The sequence below is a fragment of the Mytilus trossulus genome, unplaced genomic scaffold (genome assembly GCF_036588685.1).
Source record: "Mytilus trossulus isolate FHL-02 unplaced genomic scaffold, PNRI_Mtr1.1.1.hap1 h1tg000103l__unscaffolded, whole genome shotgun sequence".
NCBI classification, from domain to species: domain Eukaryota; kingdom Metazoa; phylum Mollusca; class Bivalvia; order Mytilida; family Mytilidae; genus Mytilus; species Mytilus trossulus.
In genome coordinates, this window is record NW_026963296.1 from 1,265,661 (window position 1) to 1,289,172 (window position 23,512).

Here is a 23,512-nt window from a genome sequence, read left to right on the forward strand (position 1 = left end):
TCTTTTATGTAAGGTTTATACTAACATCAGGCATGGATAGTTTCTGGTCCAGTCCTAATCCAATTTTATGTAATACTGCTACACTCACAAAGAAATAGGCTGTAAACACAAGTATCTGAAAAATAATAACACAAAATATAATGAAAAGAACACTTAATAATTCTATGTGATCAAAGCTTTTCTCTGGATTTACCTTCATCAGAAACACTTGAACCTTAACATTTAAAAGCCAAAGATCCATTAATATGTTCGGAGCTGTATGACAAACAAAGTGCACAAGCTGAAATGTCTCACTATTTTACTTATTGAAAGTAACAAGTTCAGAATGATCTCTGTTTGTAGAGAGTGGCCTGTTTTCATTTATCTATTTCAGATTGATTATAGTTGTCTTAATCCATGTAATCTTTTTATTCATTGTAATTAATGGATTTCTATATAAACAATTCATTTTATCTCTGCTTGGGTCTTTCAGATTTGTGTCATTTTTATTTTGGTGAAATATGTTCAACACACTAAAGTTCCGCTGGACAATAAATAAAGGTGTTAAATACCAGTCGCAATAAACATGTCATTTTGACTTTTATACAAACAAGCATGTTGACTCAGCTTAAGTCTGTGTCTTTAAAAATTCCTACTTTCAAACCTCAAGTCGCCCAAAGGGAGATAATCTGTTTTATTTTATATAATAATACCACTATTGGTCTGACATATTCCTTGAGGATAAATGGTGCATAGAAAGTTTGAACAAATAGAAGAGCCAGCCAAAGAGAGATAATCCATTTGTTTCTATATAATACATACCACTATTGGTCTGACATATTCCTTGAGGATGAATGGAGCATAGAAATGTTTGAACAGATAGAAGAGCCAGCCAAAAGGGAGGTAATCCATTTGTTTCTATATAATACATACCACTATTGGTCTAACATCCTCCTTGAGGATAAATGGAGCATAGAAATGTTTGAATAGATAGAAAAGCCAGCCAAAGGGAGATAATCCATTTGTTTCTATATAATATGTACCACTATTGGTCTAACATATTCCTTGAGGATGAATGGTGCATAGAAATGTTTGAATAGATAGAAGAGCCAACCAAAGGGAGATAATCTGTTTTTTTCTATATAATACATACCACTATAGGTCTGACATATTCCTTGAGGATGAATGGAGCATAGAAATGTTTGAACAGATAGAAGAGCCAGCCTTCATGTTTCTCCTTCTTACTTCTTGGTGCTGTAATACAGCAACATGCATCAAATCTATCACCCTTTAAAAAAAGAATAGTAAATATTATAATGGTGTTTTCAAATCTGGCATTAGTGAGTAGATCATTTATTTAAAAACATATCAAGCACTAAAAGTTCTAATTTATTTTTGCAATGTTCTGAAAATTGCTACGAAAACCAAATATCAACAAAAATACAACTTTCCCTCAATCTAGGAAAATTGGTATCAATCCAAATAGTTAAAAATAAAATATAGAAAAGGAAAATAGGCATTTCTTAAATTCTAAGAAAAAAATATTTTGTGTTATATTTGGGCTTCTGTCCAAATTTTGAACTAAAACCTCCACTGTAAATTATCATTCTCCAAACTATTAGTGCCACTAGGATAGCATAGTAAAATAAGAAAAGTCAATTCTTACCTCCTGTCTTTTGGCATCTATTGTCATTAATGCAATAAATACTGTTATCTGTAACAGGAAGTCAATTAAAACAGCCAAGGCAGCATAAAGGGAGAAAACTCTTACTGCTGGCATGTTTGTCAGGGCACCTGTTTAAAATAAAAACAGTTATATGACTACAAAACCTTAAGGGGGACGGTTAATCACTAAAAACATGTTCAACCAAAGTCAGGAGACGGTTAATCACTAAAAACATGTTCAACCCAAGTCAGGAGATGGTTAATCACTAAAAACATGTTCAACCCAAGTCAGGAGACGGTTAATCACTAAAAACATGTTCAACCCAAGTCAGGAGATTAATCACTAAAAACATGTTCAACCCAGGTCAGGAGACGGTTAATCACTAAAAACATGTTCAACCCAAGTCAGGAGATGGTTAATCACTAAAAACATGTTCAACCCAAGTCAGGAGATGGTTAATCACTAAAAACATGTTCAACCCAAGTCAGGAAATTGCAATTGAGTTGTTGCCCTTGGTTGCTATCAGTTATATTTGTTATTCATTACTGGTTTTGTCATAAACAATATAATTTAAAGAATCACTAATCCTTTTTTTCATCAGTCCCAATTTGAGGAACCTTAGCAACTGGCAATATTTATCACCATTAAAATATATGTATTTTTAAGAAGATTGACCTATCTATGATCTTCACCTTGTTGTTTGAGCAGTAGAAGTCAGAAACCTTATTTCCCTTAAACAATACTCATAATAAGTTACATATTATATCACAAATTCCTGTTGGGTAAAATTATAGTGTCCTTTTTTATATTTCACACATGTACATTATACACTGTATATTACCCAGGAAGAAAGCTATTGATTCTGCAGAACTAGTGAGTAACATGCTAGGCCCCACTCTCCCTACAATTCTGCCAATCTGTTCTTCTAAACTTTCACCTGGTGGTCTAGCGTCTCGCTGTAAAAGGAGGGAACATTATAAATTATATGTTAAGATTCATCATACAGATTTGCATGCCTACTGTAAATTCAGAAATTATTGCAAGGTTTTTATTATTGCAAAAAATGCGACAGTGTAATAATCGCAATAATTTTAACTCATATTTTTTTTGAATCAACAGGATTTCTCTCAATAATGCAAAAATTAAAATCGTGTTTAAGTCTAAAATGACAAAATTGCAATAATACATGCACGCAATAATTTCTGAATTTACAGTATCATAAAATAAACATAAAGTTTGACATAAAACAAGACTTTTATCTGAGAAGGGACAGACAGATGAAAAACAGATGAACATTATTATATTATTACCTATCGATAATATAATGTAATTTCATATGCAGGATATTACAATGAATTATCACATAATTTGTTCTAAAATTTGGTGGGTATCATAAAAAAATAACAAATTTTCATAAAATTCATACAATTGCAGTCTTCAGAATAACTTTTTTTTCAAATCTACAGGAAAATCTTAGATAGATTCTGTTTGCCGGTAGGGCTGATTATTGCAGGCATGAAAGAATGTTACATGCTTAGGCTACTTTGTTCAGCATGATGACTGCAATTGTTTGAAAAAAGGCTTCATTAAAACAATTACAAATCATTGTCGTAAAAAATCAAAATATACAAAAGCCGTTTAAAGTCATAAGAAACGAGTGACCGGTGAAAAATAATGTTCTTCCAATTCTTGAACCAATGCATACAAACATCATAAACTTAGTCTTCTGTGCTCGAATTTATCATTTTTTTCGTGTAAATTTCGTATAATTGTCATTTTTTTTTCAATCGGTCAGTGTTGTTGTGAAAATATGGCAGGTAATTAAAGTTCGTAATTTGAAGCCGAAGTTTAACGATTGTCACCTGTTTGTCAACAATCGACAAAAAATAAACAAAAAAGCATGGAAAGAGAGCACGTGTTTAACATGTAAATTCAGATAATAGTTTATTTTAAGGACATCCATGTGTATTGTGGTCACCGGATTTTTACGAGATGGGTTACACTGAGGTCACCTTGCATACGGAAAATATGTCGGGGGGAATTGCTTGCTGGAAGGAAGCTATTCAAATAAAGTAAACTTCTTCTAAATATGAATAAATTAAAGAATTTTCTTCAGAAAAAAGTATATGTACATAAGTTTTATAATGAAAACTATCCATTGAGTTATAAAAATCAAATGCATTATTTTTTTTTGATTTGAGGTTTCTTATGACTTTAAAAAAAAAAAATGAATATGTGAATGGTAATCTCATTTCATTTTATGCGTTGGACCATATTTTACAGACAGGTTTGATACCAACTAAAAAGCCCTAGACCTTATTTAATATATCTAATCTCACAGTTAAATAATGCTCTGAACGTACCTGATAGGCCTGGACTAAAATAAAGATATTGTCCACACCGACAGCCAGGACTAAGAATGGTACAACTTACCTGATAGGCCTGGACTAAAATAAAGATGTTGTCCACACCGACAGCCAGGACTAAGAATGGTACAACTTACCTGATAGGCCTGGACTAAAATAAAGATGTTGTCCACACCGACAGCCAGGACTAAGAATGGTACCACTTCTATGATGATAAGTGTTGCTGGTATTCCAAAGTAACTATAGGTCCCGAGGGAGGCAGCTACTGATAATAGTACAATTGTTACTCCTGATAGTCCTAATGTTATCTTGGAATCAATCTGCAAATAAAATACATTTAGCAATGGAAAACAGTTGCATGATGAAAATCTAACTTGATAAAATTATTGTACACTCTTTTTTTTGGGGAAAAGTAACATCCACAGTTTAAATCCCTCAAGTTAATGGGGAAACTTTTGTGTCATCATTTTTTTATGATTTAACTCATAATTCAATTGTGCTTTTTTTAATTTGCGACATCCCAGAGTCCAACATATAACTTTTTGAAATCACATTTTATTAATCATGTGATTCAATCAATCAGATATTATTAGTGGCTGAACAAGGTAATGAATGTTCACTGATTCCTTAATGTAAAGTTATAAGTTTTGTTTGCTTGTAAAACTAGAGGCTCTCAAGAGCCTGTGTTGCTCACCTTGGGTCTATGTTCATATCAAATAATGGACACAGATAAATTCATGACAAAATTGTGTTTTGGTGATGGTGATGTGTTTGTAAATCTTACTTTATTGAACATTCTTGTTGCTACAATTATCTGTATCTATGATGAACTTGGGGCAGTAATTACAGTGGAAAATATTTTCTAAATTTACAAAAAATTACAAAAATTTACGACTATTGGTCTATGTGAATATTAAACAACAAAGGGCACATATGGTGACATGACAAAATTGTGTTTTGGTGATGGTGATGTGTTTGTATTAAACATCATTGCTGCCTACAATTATCTCTATCTATAATGAACTTGGCCCAGTAGTTTCAGTGGAAAATGTTAGTAAAAATTTACAGTTTATGAAAATGGTTAAAAATTGACTATGAAGGGCAATAACTCATAAAGGGGTCAACTGACCATTTCGGTCATGTTCACTTATTTGTAAATCTTACTTTGCTGAACATTATTGCTGTTTACAGTTTATCTATATCTATAATAATATTCAAGATAATGACCCAAAACAGCAAAATTTCCTTAAAATTACAAATTCAGGGGCAGCAACCCAACAACAGGTGGTCCGATTCATTTGAAAATTTCAGGGCAGATAGATCTTATTCTGATTAACAATTTACCTCCACATCAGATTTGCTCTAAATGCTTTGGTTTTTGAGTTTTAAGCCAAAAACTGCATTTTACCCCTATGTTCTATTTATAGCCGTGGCGGCCATCTTGGTTGGTTGGCCAGGTAACCGGATACATTTTTAAAACTTAATACCCCAATAATGATTGTGGCCAAGTTTGGTTTAATTTGACCCAGTAGTTTCAGAGGAGAAGATTTTTGTAAAAGATTACAAAATTTAGGAATAATGGTTAAAAATTGACTATAAAGGGCAATAACTCCTAAAGGAGTTAACTGACCATTTCGGTCCTGTTGACTTATTTGTAAATCTTACTTTGCTGAACATTATTGCTGTTTGAAGTTTATCTTTATCTATAATAATATTCAAGATAATAACCCAAAACAGCAAAATTTCCTTAAAATTACCAATATAGGGGCAACAACCCAACAACAGGTTGTCCGATTCATCTGAAAATTGCAGGGCAGATAGAACTTTACCTGATAAACAATTTTACCCATATTTGCTCTAAATGCTTTGGTTTTTGAGTTGTAAGCCAAAAACTGCATTTTACCCCTATGTTCTATTTTTAGCCATGGTGGCCATCTTGGTTGGTTGGCCGGGTCACCGGAAACATTTTTTAACTAGATACCCCAATGATGATTGTGGCCAAGTTTGGTTTAATTTGGCCCAGTAGTTTCAGAGGAGAAGATTTTTGTAAAAGTTAACGACAACGGACGACGATGCGGGACGCCAAGTGATGGGAAAAGCTCACTTGGCCCTTTGGGCCAGGTGAGCTAAAAAAACTTACATAATAATCGCAGAAGGATGAATTTATCTAGTGTGAATGTTTTGCTTACAGAAATACTGCTAATACATTTATATTTTAATCCAACATATCAGAAACCATTTTTAACAGTTTTAGTATTTTCCAAAGGGAGATAATTAATGATGACAAGATTTATTGTTTTGGGTCTTAGTTTAGCAGGCTGCACGATATAACAGATACAATGTAGAAATCATTTTTTACTGTTTTAGTATTTTTCAAAGGGAGATAATTATTGACGACAAGATTTTACTGTTTCTTTGTCTTTGTTTTGCAGGCTTCATAACATATCATATACAGATTTGAAAGTGAAACAACTGCTGATAAAAAAAAGTTGGTGGTCATGTTTCTAACATGAATGAGTGTTGTTTATATATCGTTATCCATAATGACTATTTGCCTCTGTGTGCAGGGCAGGAGTTTCTCGTTGTGTTGCAGACAAATGTAGCAATTTAACCCTGTGTGCAGGGCAGGAGTTTCTCTTTGTGTTGCAGGCAAATGTAGCAATTTAACCCTGTGTGCAGGGCAGGAGTTTCTCGTTGTGTTGCAGACAAATGTAGCACACTGAAATATTGTGGTTTGTCACATAATTCTGCTGGTGGACTATCAGTCCCCGAGGGTATCATCAGCTCCGTAGTCAGCTGATGATACCGTAGTCAGTGTTTCAGTACTGACATGATTTAACAACCTTTACTAAAATTGTCCGTTTATAAATTTTGAAATTATGATAAAACTAAGGTTTCAACTCCCTCAGGCAAAGTTGGCTTTAGATGAATTTGGCTATTTATTTTAGGTATTTTTGACATATAGCTCTTCAATGATTTTTGGTACTTATCCATCATCGGATTTCAAACGTTTGGCTTTGAGCGTTCCTGGTGAAGGTAAATCCAGAAAAGCGTGGAGGCAATAAATTATTAAAGGTGTTGTTTTTCATTTTTTTTATACTAACCAGTAGTTTTTGTGGATTTTCACATGTTCCATACTGTCCAAGAGTTAGTGTAATGTACCCAAACATAATCAGGTAACTAGCCAAAACTGTCCAAATATCAGAGCTACTTTCTCTGTTGATTTCATCTTCAATTGAGCGCTAAAAACAAAATCATTCATCAAAATCAATGCATTTGTGAATATGTTTATTTAAAGGGACACTAGCTACAAGATATGAAAAGATTAAGAATATGATTTTTTATGTTTCAATCATTTATAAAAGTAAAATAATGAATAATAATTCAATTTGTTCAAATAACCAAAGAAAAACCAGTGATTATTCACTAGCAAGTGATAATTTCAACAACATTGAATCCATATTCATGAGATCTTCAATTACCCCCATTACCTAGATATTGGTTGTGCATGTATTAGTTGTGTTCAGCCATTAATTAAAAACTACCTGTTCATTTTAACTCTGGGGAATAGTTGTCTCATTGCAATCATACCAAGTCTTCATTTTTTTTTATATTCGAAATTCACCTGGGGTCAATAACATGCCAAAGTAATTAAATACATTTCAATTATGTTGATTTTTAAATGTTATTAATTACATCTCCATTACATTTGTTGCTATGTACTGTGAAGGTACTTAAATTCATGGGTATTAATTTTCCATTTTTTAATGTGTAAATTTCCTTATAATTAGATCATGGATATTATTAGATCTTTTTAGTTTAAAATGGAAATTTTACATTTCTTTGGGAATTTCATTTTTTTTTTATAAGGGAGAATTGATCATAGAGAAAATGCCGAAGTTGTATTACAACAACCAGAGCAAAAAACAATATACCAAAGTCTTACCTCTGTGTTAAAGGCAATTGTCATGTTCGGACCATTTTGTCTGGTCTTCATGAAATCTATAAGAACTTTCTCCCACGCCATAGCTTTTTCATTGTCTTCGTCTTTAAGGTGGTTGTTGACTAGAATAGTGATGACAAATGCTGTCGAGTCTTGATAATTTAAACCTGTAATAGAATACTTATAAATTAGTCCTGTGAAAGAAGATCTTAAATTTAGGTTACTGTGACTTGGTTTTATTACTAGTTCTACATTGTATCACCAATTTTTTTGTTGACACTCTACATGTTGATTCTGCTGACATCAACTATTAAAGAATTATTTGGTTAAAGCAGTTGATATATTTTTTTCAAGGACTACATAGAAACAACAACTATCCTGGAACTCTCCTATAACATAGGTGTACTAAAGGAATCACTTAGATGTTTCTATTTGATTATCAATGACAGTAAAAATTGCGACACATGTTTTTTTATATAATTTTCAAGTGATCAAACCATACATTTTTCATATATGTAGTTCAAATCATATGTTTTTCATGTTTTTCAACATAAGAAAAACTTGTTGAAATCTTTCTGTTATATTTCAAAAATATTTTACAAGTGGGCTGCATCAGATAGAAAATGACCGTATACAAGTGCATGTATATTTGTATATTGGTAAGACTTTGATCATTTTTGGAACATTCAAATACAAAATAAAAGCTAGTTGGTGGTATGTTTTGTATAGGGTTCTTATATAATGTATATCGCCTGCATTTTCAAACAGTTTCAGACTTTTCATAGAAATTTTTCCTGATTAATTAAAGTAAATTGATATTCATTTGCATAAGGTCGATTTATGTCCAACTCAGCTCAAATGTTAATCAAACTTAATGTTAACAGATTTGTAATAATATAAGCAACACGATGGGTGCCAAATGTGAAGCAGGATGTGCTTATCTTCAGAGCACATGAGATCAACCCCAGTTTTGAGTGGGTTTGTGTTGCTTAGTCTTTAGTTTTCTTATTGTGTCTTCTATAATATTGTTTGTCTTTTTATTTTTAGCCATGGCGTTGTCAGTTTATTTTCAATCTATGAGTCTGACAATTCCTCTGGTATCTTTCATCCCTCTTTAAAGGATCTTCTTTCATAATTAATACAAACCATCATATCCTCCCATGGCTACCCATGGAAATATAGGAGCAGAATTAGTGGCTAGACAAGAAATATTCAGTCCAACTGTATCTTGGGTAGAAGCTGGGGCACTGAAAGAGAAATGTATACAAAAATACATTTTATTGGTACATGTAATAGGTTAGATCTTTTCAATATCATCCATCTGGAGTCTTTGCTACTTTGTCCTACCCTCCCACATACATTTAAATGGAATAGCCCTGATTTGTATTGGAAACCTGACCTACCTAACACAGAACTTGAAATGATCAAGGTCTTTTTGGAGTCTTTGAAACTTTGTCCTACCCACCCACATACTTTTAATGGAATAGCCCTCAATTGTATTGGAAACCTGACCTACCTCACACAGAACTTGAAATGATCAAGGTAATCTGTCTTGACAAACCATCCATCTGGAGTCTTTGCTACTTTGTCCTACCCTCCCACATACATTTAATGGAATAGCCCTGATTTTTATTGGAAACCTGACTTACCTCACACAGAACTTGAAATGATCAAGGTAATCGGCCTTGACAAACCATCCATCTGGAGTCTTTGAAACTTTGTCCTACCCACCCACATACATTTTAATGGAATAGCCCTCAATTGAATTGGAAACCTGACCTACCTCACACAGAACTTGAAATGATCAAGGTAATCTGCCTTTACAAACCATCCATCTGGAGTCTTTGCTTATTTGTCCTAACCTCCCACATACATTTTAATGGAATAGCCCTCAATTGAATTGGAAACCTGACCTACCTAACACAGAACTTGAAATGATCAAGGTAATCTGCCTTGACAAACCATCCATCAGGAGTCATTGCTACTTTATCAATATTTTCATGACTTTTCTGCCAGTATTCTAACACACTCTCTGTTGTACAGTTGTTATTGTCTGGAGCAAGCGGCTTGAAACAGATATCTTGTAGTCGGACGGTTTCACCTTTGTAGGTGGCTGTTAAGTTTTCTATTTCAAGTTGAAGATCCAAAAGCTACAAAAATAATATTAAATATAGAAGAAAGGGTAGCTTCGTTTTGATACTGGCTATATCATGTGAATATTTAGACGAGCCCATTAGGGAGAGTTAAGATATTCCACATGATATACCTTATAGCAGGTTATTTTTGCAGGTATAAAATTTCACAATTTTCATCAAATTAGATATACAAAATATTTGTTTTTTTATTTTGTTATTTATCGGATTCAAAACTTTTATCAATACCTTTGCATGTGCACTTCTAAAATGGCAGAACTCATTTTAGTGATTTTTTTTCTATCAGTGAAAATAAGCAAAAATGTATACCCCTGCGAAAAATAACCCGCTATACAGTATTTCAAAAGTAATTTACAACAATTGAAAAGAGTGCAATCAAATGATTGATTGGTGTTTATGCTAATATAATCACTATTTTTCTATTTTGTGGCATTCTGTGGTGAAAGAAGACTGGTGAGAACTACTGATATTCGGAAGGTTAACTGACAAAACAGATTAGTACTTCTTTTAAACTGAGTTTTACCATGTTTACTGTTCGTATATTAATTGTTTTACATTATCTTATCAGGGCCTTTTATAGCTGACTAAGCGGTATGGTCTTTGCTCATTGTTGAAGGCTGTATGGTGACCTATAGTTGTTAATGTTTGTGTCATTTTGGTCTTATGTGGAAAGTTGTCTCATTGGCAATCATACCACATCTTCTTTTTTATATATTGCTGTATGTTTATTTATTCTACATTGGCTAGAGATAAAAGGGGATGGTTGAGATCTCACAAAAACATGTTGAACCCTGTCACATTTTTGCGTCTGTTCCAAGTCAGGAGCCTACGCCCTTTGTAAGCTAGGATTTAAAAAAAAATTGTAGTTCATTTAGAGGTTGATGTGACTAAAGTAGGCCACATGGCCATTGAAGCGGCCTTACTGTATGAAAAAACATAGAGGTACAGACAGCAAGCTCAAGTGTGACAATCGTTCCTGGATTTATTATAATGAACTTTGAACCTACCATATGTAAAAAATCCTTATCAAACAAAGAAGTATAGTCGGTATATGAGACAATAGATCCTGGATTCTTATGTTTAACTATTGTATTATTGTTTGGTCTGGTCACAATCAGTTGTTCAGTTCTGTAGAATGGCCTGTTTAAAAAAATGTTAATAAGATTTTATTTTATGTATATAATAATGGACAGACACTCTCAAAAGCAAGCTAGCCTCAAAACTTCTACAGCTTCTAAATGTTCTGAAAGCAAATAAATGTGTTCCAGTTACCCTACCAACCCTAGTCTATTATTATACTCTATAACCTGACCCCACAGGATAGTTAATTGATTTTTTTAAGAAAAGCAAGGAATGGAGCGTATTCTTTCAATAACATTTAACACTTATTTGCTGTTGAGTACCACAAACAGAAATCATTTGAATACTGTCAATTCAGAAATTATTGCATGCATTTAATATTGCGATTTTGCCATTTTTCACTTGATTGCGATTTTAATTTTTACGATTTTGAGAAAAGCCATGCTTAATTCAGTTAAAATATTACAAAATGCGAGTTTTAATCATTGTGTTTACAACTCAGTCAAATTATTCACAATAATAAACATCGCAATAATTTCTGAATCTACAGTAATCAGAATACAACAAACAATAATAATTTTTCATGTAGGGGTCTTTTATAGCAACTTTATCGTATGGCCTTTTCTCATTATCGAAGGCTATATGGTTGCCTATAATTGCTTACAATGCCTTCATTTTAACTTTGCTGGATAGCTGTCTAATTGGCAATGGTACCACAAATCCACAACATGTCTTAAAAAAAATTACCACCAAAGTTATTTTGAAGGTCATTAAATAAGTTTAGTATCCACCCAGATAATTCTACCAGCTTATCCTGCTAGAACATGTGTTGATTGGCTTGAAATTAATTATTGCATTTATTTAACCAACTTGTGTTTAATGCATGTTGAAATGTAAATGAATCAAAGATACATAAGGGAGCCGTGGTGTAGTGGTTAGTGCATCAGACTACTAACACCAAATGAACACAAAGGTTCCTTGTTCGATTCCCGTTCGGGATGAAAATTTCAGGAACTCAATTATCGGCTCTCCCTTGACACCAATTGCGAGTCTGGTCTTGAGGAAACGATAGTAGTCCGTTGGAAGGGGACGATAATGGCTGACCCGTGTTAAGAGAGAGCCATATCTCTTGCAAGTTAAAGACACCCTTGTAGATTTCGAAAAAGAGTAGGCTAATGCCGCTACAAGGCAGCACTCGCACCTGCAAAGTTGAAAGGGATTCAATATAAAATGCAAAACTTGTTTCCCAATCCACTATAAATAAATATGTTTAAACTAAAGATACATAACTGAATCAAGAAACTCATATACAAGGTTAAAAAATCCTTACCCAAAATGGGAATCGAAGTAGTCCTTCTCTGTGCGTGCCCTGCTGTTCTTAGCAGACCAAAGTTCTACTGGATTGGTTGTGACCTTGAAAAAGTATAGTCCAGCGGACAAAGCTCCAGCGATTAGTACACCAAGTACTATTACAATTACAGGACGTCGTGCTACAAATAACCCCCATGTTAGAAATATGTTCCTCAAAAATTTCTCAACAGCAGCTCCAATTTTTTCTAAACAGTTAATATCCTTTTCCTCAACAAGTGGCGCTGACAATTTTTTCTTCCTTGATTGCCCATGTCCATTTATACTTCCAGTTCTACCAGCAGGTCTTTCTTCTATACTATCATACTTCTTTTGTTTGATTCCAAAAGCATTCCGATGTATAATATTGTAACACAATCCATAAGTTCCGAAAAACAATACGAAAATAATGTACAATATACACATAATAAAGTACCAGGCATCAAAGCCTAAGATGGTCGCTGGTTTTGGAGGTTTTGGGAAAGGTGGCAGCGGAGCACAGCTAAGCGTACAATCTTGACAACTGCAAGCAGACTTGTTAAGTGCAGTTTCATTACAAAGAGACGTAGTAACATCCATGGGATAAAATGTGGTATTTGTTGTATTCGGAGTTATTGGTGTATCGGTAATATTGAAATTGATATCAAAAGGGGTGTGTCCATTGGTAGTATCTCCCATGTATTGTAGCCAGTTCTTAATAGTGCACTGATCAGCAGGATGGCCACAGAAAACTGTGATCGCTCGTTCATTAGCACTCGGCATCTGTACACTCTTACAGGAATTAAACATACCATTAGCATAGGAGTGGGTTATAAAATAGTCTACTTTTGTAATTTGTGTTTTGTTTTTGTTAGTTGGCACTGGTTCAGTTTTCACATTGTATACATAATTGCTCTGGTTCTTTGAGCAAGTCTGGTAGCAGTATAAATTAAGAAAGTTGCGGTAACAGGAAGGACATCGTAGAAAGAACTGTTGTGGCAGTCCCATATTCTTCTGAATAGTAACCAGCTGATCTGTGTCACAGCATGTGTAAGTATCACCTTTTTCTGTTAAAAAAACCAAAACATTCTTAATTGAAACATGTTAAATATTTCGAAGTATCTATGATCAATTTAATTTTATAATTTTGAAGTATCCATGAGCAAGTATTATCTAATATTTCCATGATCAATTTGCTTCTAATAACATGAATAATTACCCATGGCCAGTTTGCATTAACTTGTCTTTAAAAACCTGTCTTAGATTACTCAGACAACAATGTTTACATGACTGTATAAGTATATATCATATCCATTTAGTGTCAGAGTGGATCTTTTAATTGTTCATTTCTACGAGATATTGTTAATTCATGAGTTTTAAAAAGAAAATTGCAATTTTCATATTATTTTTATTCTATTTTATTATATAAAATAATATAGAATTGTTTGTAAAAATCAAGCTATTTTTTCTCAAATGTTAACCAACAAACCAAGAATAGAAAGATCTTTAACAAAGAATTGGAGTACAATCATACCCTCAAGTAAATCTGGACAGTAAGTCTTGAGAATTTTTAATCCTGTCTCGTTTGTTAATGGTTTAGCTGGCCCTGTATACAAGCAGTTATATTTCCCCGTCGGTGAGTCACCACATTCACCATACCACGAACAATGTCCATCCTTCCCATGAACCTGCAAGTAAAAATAACACATTTTAAAACACATACATGACATATGAACATGAACCTGCAAGTAAAATTAACACACTCTACATACTTTCATATATGAACATGAATCTGCAAGTAAAATTAACACATTTTAAAACATACTTTCAGAGAGAGCCATATCTCTGCACGTAAAAGACATTCTTGTTGATTTAAAAAAAAAAAGAGCAGCCTAATTAATGCTGCTACAAGGCAGCACTTGCACTCACAAGGTGGAAAGGGATTAATATAAGGTGAACTAGTTAGTTTACCAATCCACCATGTCCACTATAAATAAATACGTTTTAGTTTATACTAAACAGGTAACAAGGAACCTGCAATATTTGTGCAATTTAAGTAAAATTAACAAACTATAATTATCACATCTAAACATGAACCATTAGACCGTTGGTTTTCCTGTTTGAATGGTTTTACACTAGTAATTTTGGGGCCCTTCATAGCTTGTTGTTCGGTGTGAGCCAAGGCTCTGTGTTGAAGGCCATACATTGACCTATAATGGTTTACTTTTTTATAAATTGTTATTTGGATGGAGAGTTGTCTCATTGGCATTCACACCACATCTTCCTACATCTATGAACCGGCAATTAAAATTAAAACACTTTTTAACAGTTGACATGGTTGAATGATTAATTGATTTTTGAAAGGGCGTGAAAGTGTAATTTTTTTTTATTCATAGAAAATAATTCCATGTACTTAAATCATGACTATGGTAAGGTACATAGAAATCAAATTTGTCTATAGATGTAAAATGAATGATGAGATACAGCACATGTACATCTTAAATTAGATTTTGATATATATAGTACATGTAGTATACAGTCAATAACCAATGACATAAATGAACGGAGGCCTTGTCAAAGGTTGTGTGTACATACTTTGTAAAACTATATCATGTATATATACATTAAGTATGCATGATAAATACATGAAATATGATGAGGAAAATGAACTTAAATAGGACTATTCAACATCATGAACATGTTCAATGAAAAAAAAAATTACTTGAACAAAAACTATTTTTGCTTATATACAACTTCTTCCTGCAAATTAGAATATTCATGCTGTCTTTAATAGGCAATAGTTTTTAAACATTATATATAGTTATGGTTGCTTAGTATAAATGCATGAAACATGAACTAATTAAACCAGTGTACAGATGACACACATAGACATGATAGACAAGATGTATTTCTTGCATAAAACATGTAAAACAATGTGTCAAATTAAAAAAATATATACATGATATAGAAATAGGAAGATGTGGTGTGAGTGCCAATGAGACAACTCTTTATCCAAATAACAATTCAAAAAGTAAACCATTATAGGTTAAAGTACGGCCTTCAACACAGAGGCTTGGCTCACACCGAACAACAAGCTATAAAGGGCCCCAAAATTACTAGTGTAAAACCATTCAAACGGGAAAACCAACGATCTAATCTATATAAAAAAAAACGAGAAACGAGAAACATGTATATATTACATAAACAAACGACAACTAATATACATATATATGTACAAGGAGCTTTAAAAATCTCTTACATTTGATTTAAAAAAATATAAGTTCTATATTTTAACCTTCCAATGTAAACAATAGAGTGTTATGAATTTTATCAGGAAAGGTTGAATCTGTGATTTATTTGTTTACATACAATGTAGGTATGATAACATTAGTACTAGTAGTTCACTATTACCTCATACCTATTTATAAGTACTTGTTTGGAAATAAGAGAAAATTGAATTTGTATTCCAAAAACAAAATATACATGTACATGTAGATAAGTGATGTAGTTTATTTTTCATTTTTATTTTAAATGTATTATCATGACATGCATGATTATAGTTCAAGTCTAATTAGTTTTAGCAATGTCATGAATGTACAATGTATAGAGACAAAATATTCTTTTTTATTAATTTATTTTTAAACACCATCTACCATGTCTACATGATCTAGGGTGGAGTATAGTTATCTAATCATTTATTTTTTATGTAATGTATCTTTAAAATTATATTACTGTATAATCATGACAATAGTATATATATATGTATATGCTTGAAAACTGGCCCTGTAATTGGAATAGATTATTAGTTACACAGTTAATACGAGAATTTATCAGGTCAATAAAATTCATTCAATATTAGGACTATGAAGCAACTAATTTAAAAAAAAAAAATTATTAGGTCAATGGTAGAAGGGAGATAATCCCAATTGACGTAATAAATAAGGGAGATAATTCCTATTAACGTAATAAAAAATTGTACTGAAATTTATTAGGACAATATCAGCCAATCAAATTGCGAAAAATTACTCTAAATCAGGATAAAAATATTTATATTCTTATTTTAATACTTATTCATACAGACAAAGCCATCTTGTTAAATGTATACATAAAATGCATGATACATGTACATGTATAAAAGGGTGAATAAAGGGTGAACCAGATTTGATACGACAAGCCTTTATGTAAGAATACAACCTATTTATTAAGTTCTATTATTTTTTTTCTCTGAACATGCTGAATTGTGTTTTTCATGTTAGGTAATTCTTAATTATCATGATTTTGAGAACAAAGTGTGATAGGATACTGACTTGATGGCCATGCCTTTATTTCATAGCAAAACTTTTCCGATGGGATCAATGTTGAGGGGGGATAGGAGGGGTCCTGATCCCGAAATCCCGGGCTTAAAAACACGAAAATCTGAGGTCTCGAATTTAAATAATGTAAATCCTGACATCCCGAAATTCGAAAACAAGAATTCCCAGATCCCGAAAGGGTCAATCACAAAATCCGAGCTTAAAAACAGCCGATCCCGGAGTCACGATAAAGGTCCTATCCCCCCCTTAATGTTGACATGTAGCTTAAACATGTTAAATAAGATTGATTAATTGTTGGTTGCTTATATAATGTCCAGTAACAAAAAAAATCATGCACATTTAGGACAATAGCAGCTTAAATAAGATTTTGATTAAAATATGCAGTCAATATCTAATGAAAGCTTTGCCATGGTTAACTTATGTGTACATCAAAATAGACATGATAGATATCATATAAACTTTATAAAAGACATGTTAGAGCAATAATTCGTAAATAAGTACCACCAAGCTTTCAATTTGGACAATTAATAGCATCATTAGGGGGAAAATTAACCATTTTTTGTACACGACAAAAATAATCAGCAAACAGTAAACTTTCATCCAAAATGAAGCTGATTAAACATTTGATTTTACTTCCTTCGGATGCTCTTACCTGACAGAATGCAAGGATAGACTACCACAATATTTATATAATCCAGAGTCAAAAGTCAGTAATACATTGTATATATAGATATAGGAAGATGTGGTGTAAGTATATAGTCTATTTACATTCAAAAATTAGTGTACTGATCTAACAATGTATATATTTTTAATGATATGATCAGCTGTCTATAGCTATAAGTTACAATTTATAAGGTTTAATGTTGTACAAGTCTGCAATGGAACGAGTTGACCATGTTGATGTGGTAAGAATTTGCAATGGTATGAGTTTAATTTCATTCAAGAGTTAATATATCTTTATTCTGTTTGGTCTTTAACTGATTACTTTAAAAGATAATATGGGGACGTAGTCCCCAATAACAGTAGAAAATTCAATAAAAAAAAAAATCGGGAAAATTTCCCGAATTTTTTCATTGTACTAATGAACTCAAAATCGTTCAATTTTTTTTATGTCATGTTTTGAAATCCCGGACCTGCGCAGAAATCTACAATGTACTTCCTTTTTCCGGTCTTGTTTGTATGAAACTTTGAGTAAAATATATATTTATCAGTCTAGTTAAAAATAGGAAGGAACGCAATACCAATTTCATTTTTAATGATTCCTTGACATGAAAAAACGTTACCTGATGAAAGCCTTTCTTTGTTTACATTGCATATGACGTCATAATTTAAATAACGTCACAACTAAAATCCCTAACAACAGAACCAAAATCGGAAACGTTACGGTATTTCCGTTTCTTTTTTTTTTTACAATATTTTTAAAAGTTACAAAAAAATAATTCATACAGACTTCGTCCCCATTTACAGGTAATGCCTGCCTCATATTATACACTGTTACGCTTTAAATGCGCCATAACTGAATATTACAAAAGTTCCCATAAAATGAATGTCATTATAGAAAATATCATATGGCATGAATGCCGAAATGGAAAAGTGATCGTTGTATGAAATCAAAAATCCAAGCGGGACAAATTTTGAAATAGTGATAAGGTGTATTACTATTAGTGAAAACAGTTCTTCAAACATAATTTTGTCAAATATTTTTCTATTCTTGTAGTCCAGTCATTCTACCCCAAAAATAGCTCAACCTTAAACAAATTGCAACAGAAAGAAATTTGGTCTCATTTTAAAGGTTAATATGGCCTCTATCACATATCAAAAGTCTTGCAAAATCTGAAGTGCGGAAAAACGATATTTTTGGGGTAAAATACAGGTTTTTAGAGAAAAATCGCTGAAAACTGGAAATAGACCAGAACAAGTTTATTTTGCAGTAAAATCATTCAAAACAGTGTGTGATTCAATTGACAATGATACAAAAAGAAATTAGTTATAGCAAGAAAGGACATATATATGTCAATAACGTTATTTTGGGGTAAAAATAGGAGTTTTTACGGAAAAATCCAGGAAAACTGGAAATATGCTTCAAATAATTAATTTGGCAGTACATCAATGAAACTTTTTGTGTTTTTGGATTTGTATTGTTCCTTTTTAATTGAGTTATAAATATAAAAGGCATTATATGATAAACTATAAAATTGTGGTCCATAATTTGAGTTCAAAATGCAAATTTCATTGAACAATACAAATTTTTCTTTGAAAATTACAAATTTTTCATCGAAAATAACATTTTTTTTCAATGAAATCTACAATTCACTGGAATGCTTAAATTAAGTACTAGTCAATAAAAATAATGCTGCTATTTGTTATCTGTTAATTGAATTGCCTGCCTATAACAAAAATTTCAAATAGTGAATAGATGACAGAAAAATATAACACATGTCAAAATTAGATGTTCATAAAAAAAATGTTAAATTATTACTTTTAATTCTAGTTGCAAAAAAACCAAAACATTTGCAATTATATTTTTTTAACAGCCAGTTATTCTAACTTTATAGATATATTGAAAAGAAGTTGGAGAGAAAAAAAAACAAAATCAGCCACACATTCATGAGACAATGTCCATACCATAGTTCATATTAAAAGTGACATGTCTAGTTCTTTAACCTGTTTATATAACACTTTTTTCGTTGTTTAAAATCTTAGTCATAGCCATTTCCCATACGCAACAAAAGAAATTCTAAACATCATCCAAATCACTTTGTGTTACTATGCTGGAATTTGAACAGTTAATGCCACGACATTCGCCGCAACTAGCAGAACAGTCGATTCCATGTTTTCGACACGAACATCTTCTTGAATCACAGTTCTGTTTGCAGTTACATCGTATTACTTTCAGCAGTTTTTGGGGTGCCAGTGGTAATAAACATCTAACAGGCATAAGTTTATTCTCTGATGTATACCAACCCCATTGGTTAGGATCTAAATCATGTCCTTCTCCGATCCAAATTTGTGTCTGATAGAAAGTTCTCATGCTATGTAGTTTAGCTGCATCCGATGTTGGCGGCAGAGTGTGAACTTGAACAAAAACGTTCCCTACAACGACCTTTGACGCAAATTTCCTGTATCGAAGTAAATCTAAGCCTTCTACTGACTGAACACCGCCGTACAAATCAACTAAAACCTCTTCTCCAGCTTTGACAACCTGATCTTTACTTGATTTCTGAAGGAAAAGCTGTGATTGATCTTGTAAGTATGCAGATGATTTAACTTTTTTCAATAGTGCTCCTTTTCCTAACCCAAACACTCGTGATGTCGTGTCGCACCCACTAAATGCATGTATAAACGGCAACAACCGACATATAGCTTCACCCAAATGTTTCTTTGTCTTTTTGATATCCCATATTCGGATCTTTTGAATACTTTGCTTCGGTTCTGACTTGAAAAAAACGTTTTTGTTGTGCATCATGGCATGATAGCAAAGTAAAACAAGCAAATCTGTGTCTTCACCTATAACTACAACATGTTGTTCTTCCGAAATTGAGACTGCTGTCTGAACGATATTCAAGTCGGCATCGTCAAAGGCATGGACTACTGCATAATTACTTGCCTCAAATTTTGCACTTAGCAGGTTGATAAATCGTTGTTTGTTCTCTTCATTTGACAAGAATGCATCCTTTTTTGTTTTACAGGGCATTTCAGCCGAGAAATTTATTTTGGGAGAAATACATCCTTTTGATCGTCGTATGTGAGTAATATCTTTGACAGTAGGTACATCTGGATAACCATCAAATACAATAGTTGCTTGAGAGTAGTGGCTTTTAACGTAATCAATATATGCTTGACAAATACTATTGAATGAGTTTCCCTTTGTCCAAGGTATGCGATGTATGAGAGACCCACCATCTAATACATGGTGAACATTTATGCCAGTTTCCAAACATCCGCATCCATCAAAGTCCCAAATTGAGTCTGCTAGAATCGATTTATTTGCCTGTCTTGGTAAGCCATTATTGTCAAATAACGAAGATGGAACACTACAGAGTTCATATTTGAATATTTCTGATATGTCTTCAAATAGTCCATTAGCTATGGTGGTGCATCTTTGAAACAGAAGCTGTGGGTCGACTTGTATTAATTCCCCGTCTACTTTGATACTAGTTTTGCTATTTAAAGTTATTACTTGATTTTTTTTCTTGAAAGTATAGTCAATGACATTTTGCCCAACGAGAGATTCTATTATCGCTGTCCCCACATCTTTTGAGTTGTCTACATTAACAGAGCTATCAGCTGTTACTCCAGTTTCAATATTTCGCAGTGAACTGTCTCCGGTGAATGGACTGCGTTCTTTCATAAATGTTAGAATTGACATGATGTCTTCTCTGTCTCGTTTTTGACGTGTAATTGATTCTTCCTTGTGCTGATCACTTGTGTAGTAACCTACTCCTGTGAGCTCTTGAATAGCTTGATTCATGTCTGCACAAGCGGGCATGGACAAAAGCCACTGTGATCTCTGACTTTCACCCATTCCACGGCCACGTGTCAGTCCTCCTGCTGTTTTTACACTCCTCATGAGCACTTGCTCAATCATTAGATCTGATGACAATCCTGCCCAATATCTGTCGCTACGTCTCATAACATGATGGCCATCTTTGAAAGCAGCAAAAACTTCCGGATGATCTATTTCAAGTTGTTGCATCATCATTAGATACACATACGCAGATTTAGTATACAAGTTGTGGCCAGAGGCAGCCAAATAAGGCAGCATATCTTTAACACTTTTTAAATGCAATTCCCAATCGCCAGTCCGTTCTGCTTTGATAAACTGTCTAAGGATCTGCATCATTTCTGTATACTGAAGCCATAATTTAGAGGTTCGATTTTTCTTCATTTCTTCAAGTGGTCTGTGAATTGTTTCTTTGATGCTCTGAAGTACAGCACTATCACATGCAGAAGATATGGACAGTGTTCCTTCCAACAATTCTGTATATACGTCTCCTGCCTTAGATAAGATGTCGTCAACACTAACATTTATGTTTCCTTCTTCATTTTCGTCTGCTGGGAAATCAAAGTTGAAAATTTTAGATACAAGAAGGCTGTGTTAGGCAGTGTCAACTAGCATATGTCCTCTAATGGCACGAGCTACAGCTTTACCACTTAGCATGTGTGTAACTGCATTTGGTGCATATATAAGTTCTAGAATTTCCTGAAGCCCCGAACTCCTCATAATGTCTAAATGTGACCAATGCAACCTAAGAAACTCATTTCTGTATGAAACGCTCCTCAACGCAATACTACAGACTTCAACTGACTATTTGGATGTTCATTTTGAATTATTGTCAAGGCTTTCCAATACAAGGGCTGATCGAATGTCAATACTGGTGTTCTGTTGTAACGATGTGCTTGATTTGAAACAAAGAGTAGAGTTGAGTATATGCATGACATATCGCTTGAATTCATATCTATCATAGGTAGAAATACAACTGTTGACTTGCCTGGGTATTCTCCCTTATGTATCATCTGCATTATACCTGACCAACCTGGTGTTGGATTCTTTAAGGGCCATACCACCAGTGACAGTAAATCCAGACATGCAGTCTTGTCCATTCCCCTTAATTCCCGAAGCTCTGAAAAAATTAGCTTTGTCATAAAGTCGTTTTGAGGTTTGTAATACTGAATATTAACCTTTGCTATTGAGTTGATATCATCAGATGAAACAGATATTCTAGGTATAGGGGCTGTTCGCTTAGTGCCTGGTGTAATGCCGGCTATGATTCCCATTCCATGAAATGTGTTATTGCCATCGAGTGTTCTCACATTATGGTCTACGTTGTCAGCTACAAATTGAATAAAACTATTACATATTTCGCCAGGGATGTCAACTCCTTGTGTTAAAGCAGCACTTGATTCAAATTTTTGAATTTCTTGATAAGATGAGCAAAATCCTAAACTGTTTAAAGTAGAAACCAGAAAACGGGATGCAAAGTTGTGATGAAGTTGAATGCCAAGACCAATTTGCAAAGGAGCAATAAGTACACGGGGTCTTGATGCCTGAACTATTGCCTGTCCAATAGAAGCAATTTTCATTTTGGAGTCCTTTTCAGCAAACATTGTTTCTAGTAGATAGCTTAAGCTCTCGGGTACATATTGCAAATTTGATTTCAGTGATGATACATCTGATGCCAATGGATAATTTTCCTTGTCCCCTTTCAAAGATCTGATGTCACTTTTGATTAGTTTTGCAGCAGCATCTATTATGGCTTTTTTTTCATCGTCTGGATTTTGATATGTTGGTCTGTGGTAAAACTCTTGCAAAACACAGGATGCTGTATCTCTCAACGTAACAACGCTAATTTTCCCACAAATATCTGTTATGATAATATTTTCTCCAAAATGGTTTCTCAGTTTTTTCTTCATATAAACTGAGCTGTATGCCTGTTCTCCACATAACTCGTTCATTTTATTAACCAGCTCTGCAATAGTTATCTGTTCATCCTCGTGCTGTTTGAGATAATCTACAATTTTTAGGAATTGTTCACCATAAGCTGCTGGTCTTCCCTGGTAGTTATTTTCCTTTCCTTTGCTGTCTGGTGAAAATGCTTTTGGAATCTTCTTACTGGTTCTGAAGTTAACACTGCAGGTTTGATGGTATAATGCATCTGTAGCATGAAGATCGCCAACACATTCTA

General features: G+C 33.3%; 1 protein-coding gene across 1 annotated transcript in view; it reads right to left on the reverse strand.

Annotated features, from left to right (window-relative positions):
• LOC134699964 (NPC intracellular cholesterol transporter 1-like) overlaps positions 1–23,512 on the reverse strand; it is a 44,809-nt gene that overhangs the window by 19,414 nt on the left and 1,883 nt on the right. Inside the window, exons 2-13 of the mRNA XM_063561368.1 lie at positions 14,048–14,201; positions 12,518–13,580; positions 11,115–11,247; positions 9,872–10,104; positions 9,101–9,201; positions 7,958–8,121; positions 7,116–7,253; positions 4,149–4,331; positions 2,487–2,601; positions 1,646–1,773; positions 1,133–1,267; positions 26–115 (exon numbers count right to left, since the gene is read on the reverse strand). Of these exons, the coding sequence (XP_063417438.1) occupies positions 26–115; positions 1,133–1,267; positions 1,646–1,773; positions 2,487–2,601; positions 4,149–4,331; positions 7,116–7,253; positions 7,958–8,121; positions 9,101–9,201; positions 9,872–10,104; positions 11,115–11,247; positions 12,518–13,580; positions 14,048–14,201 (2,637 nt within the window). The remainder of the gene's footprint in view (positions 1–25; positions 116–1,132; positions 1,268–1,645; positions 1,774–2,486; positions 2,602–4,148; positions 4,332–7,115; positions 7,254–7,957; positions 8,122–9,100; positions 9,202–9,871; positions 10,105–11,114; positions 11,248–12,517; positions 13,581–14,047; positions 14,202–23,512) is intronic.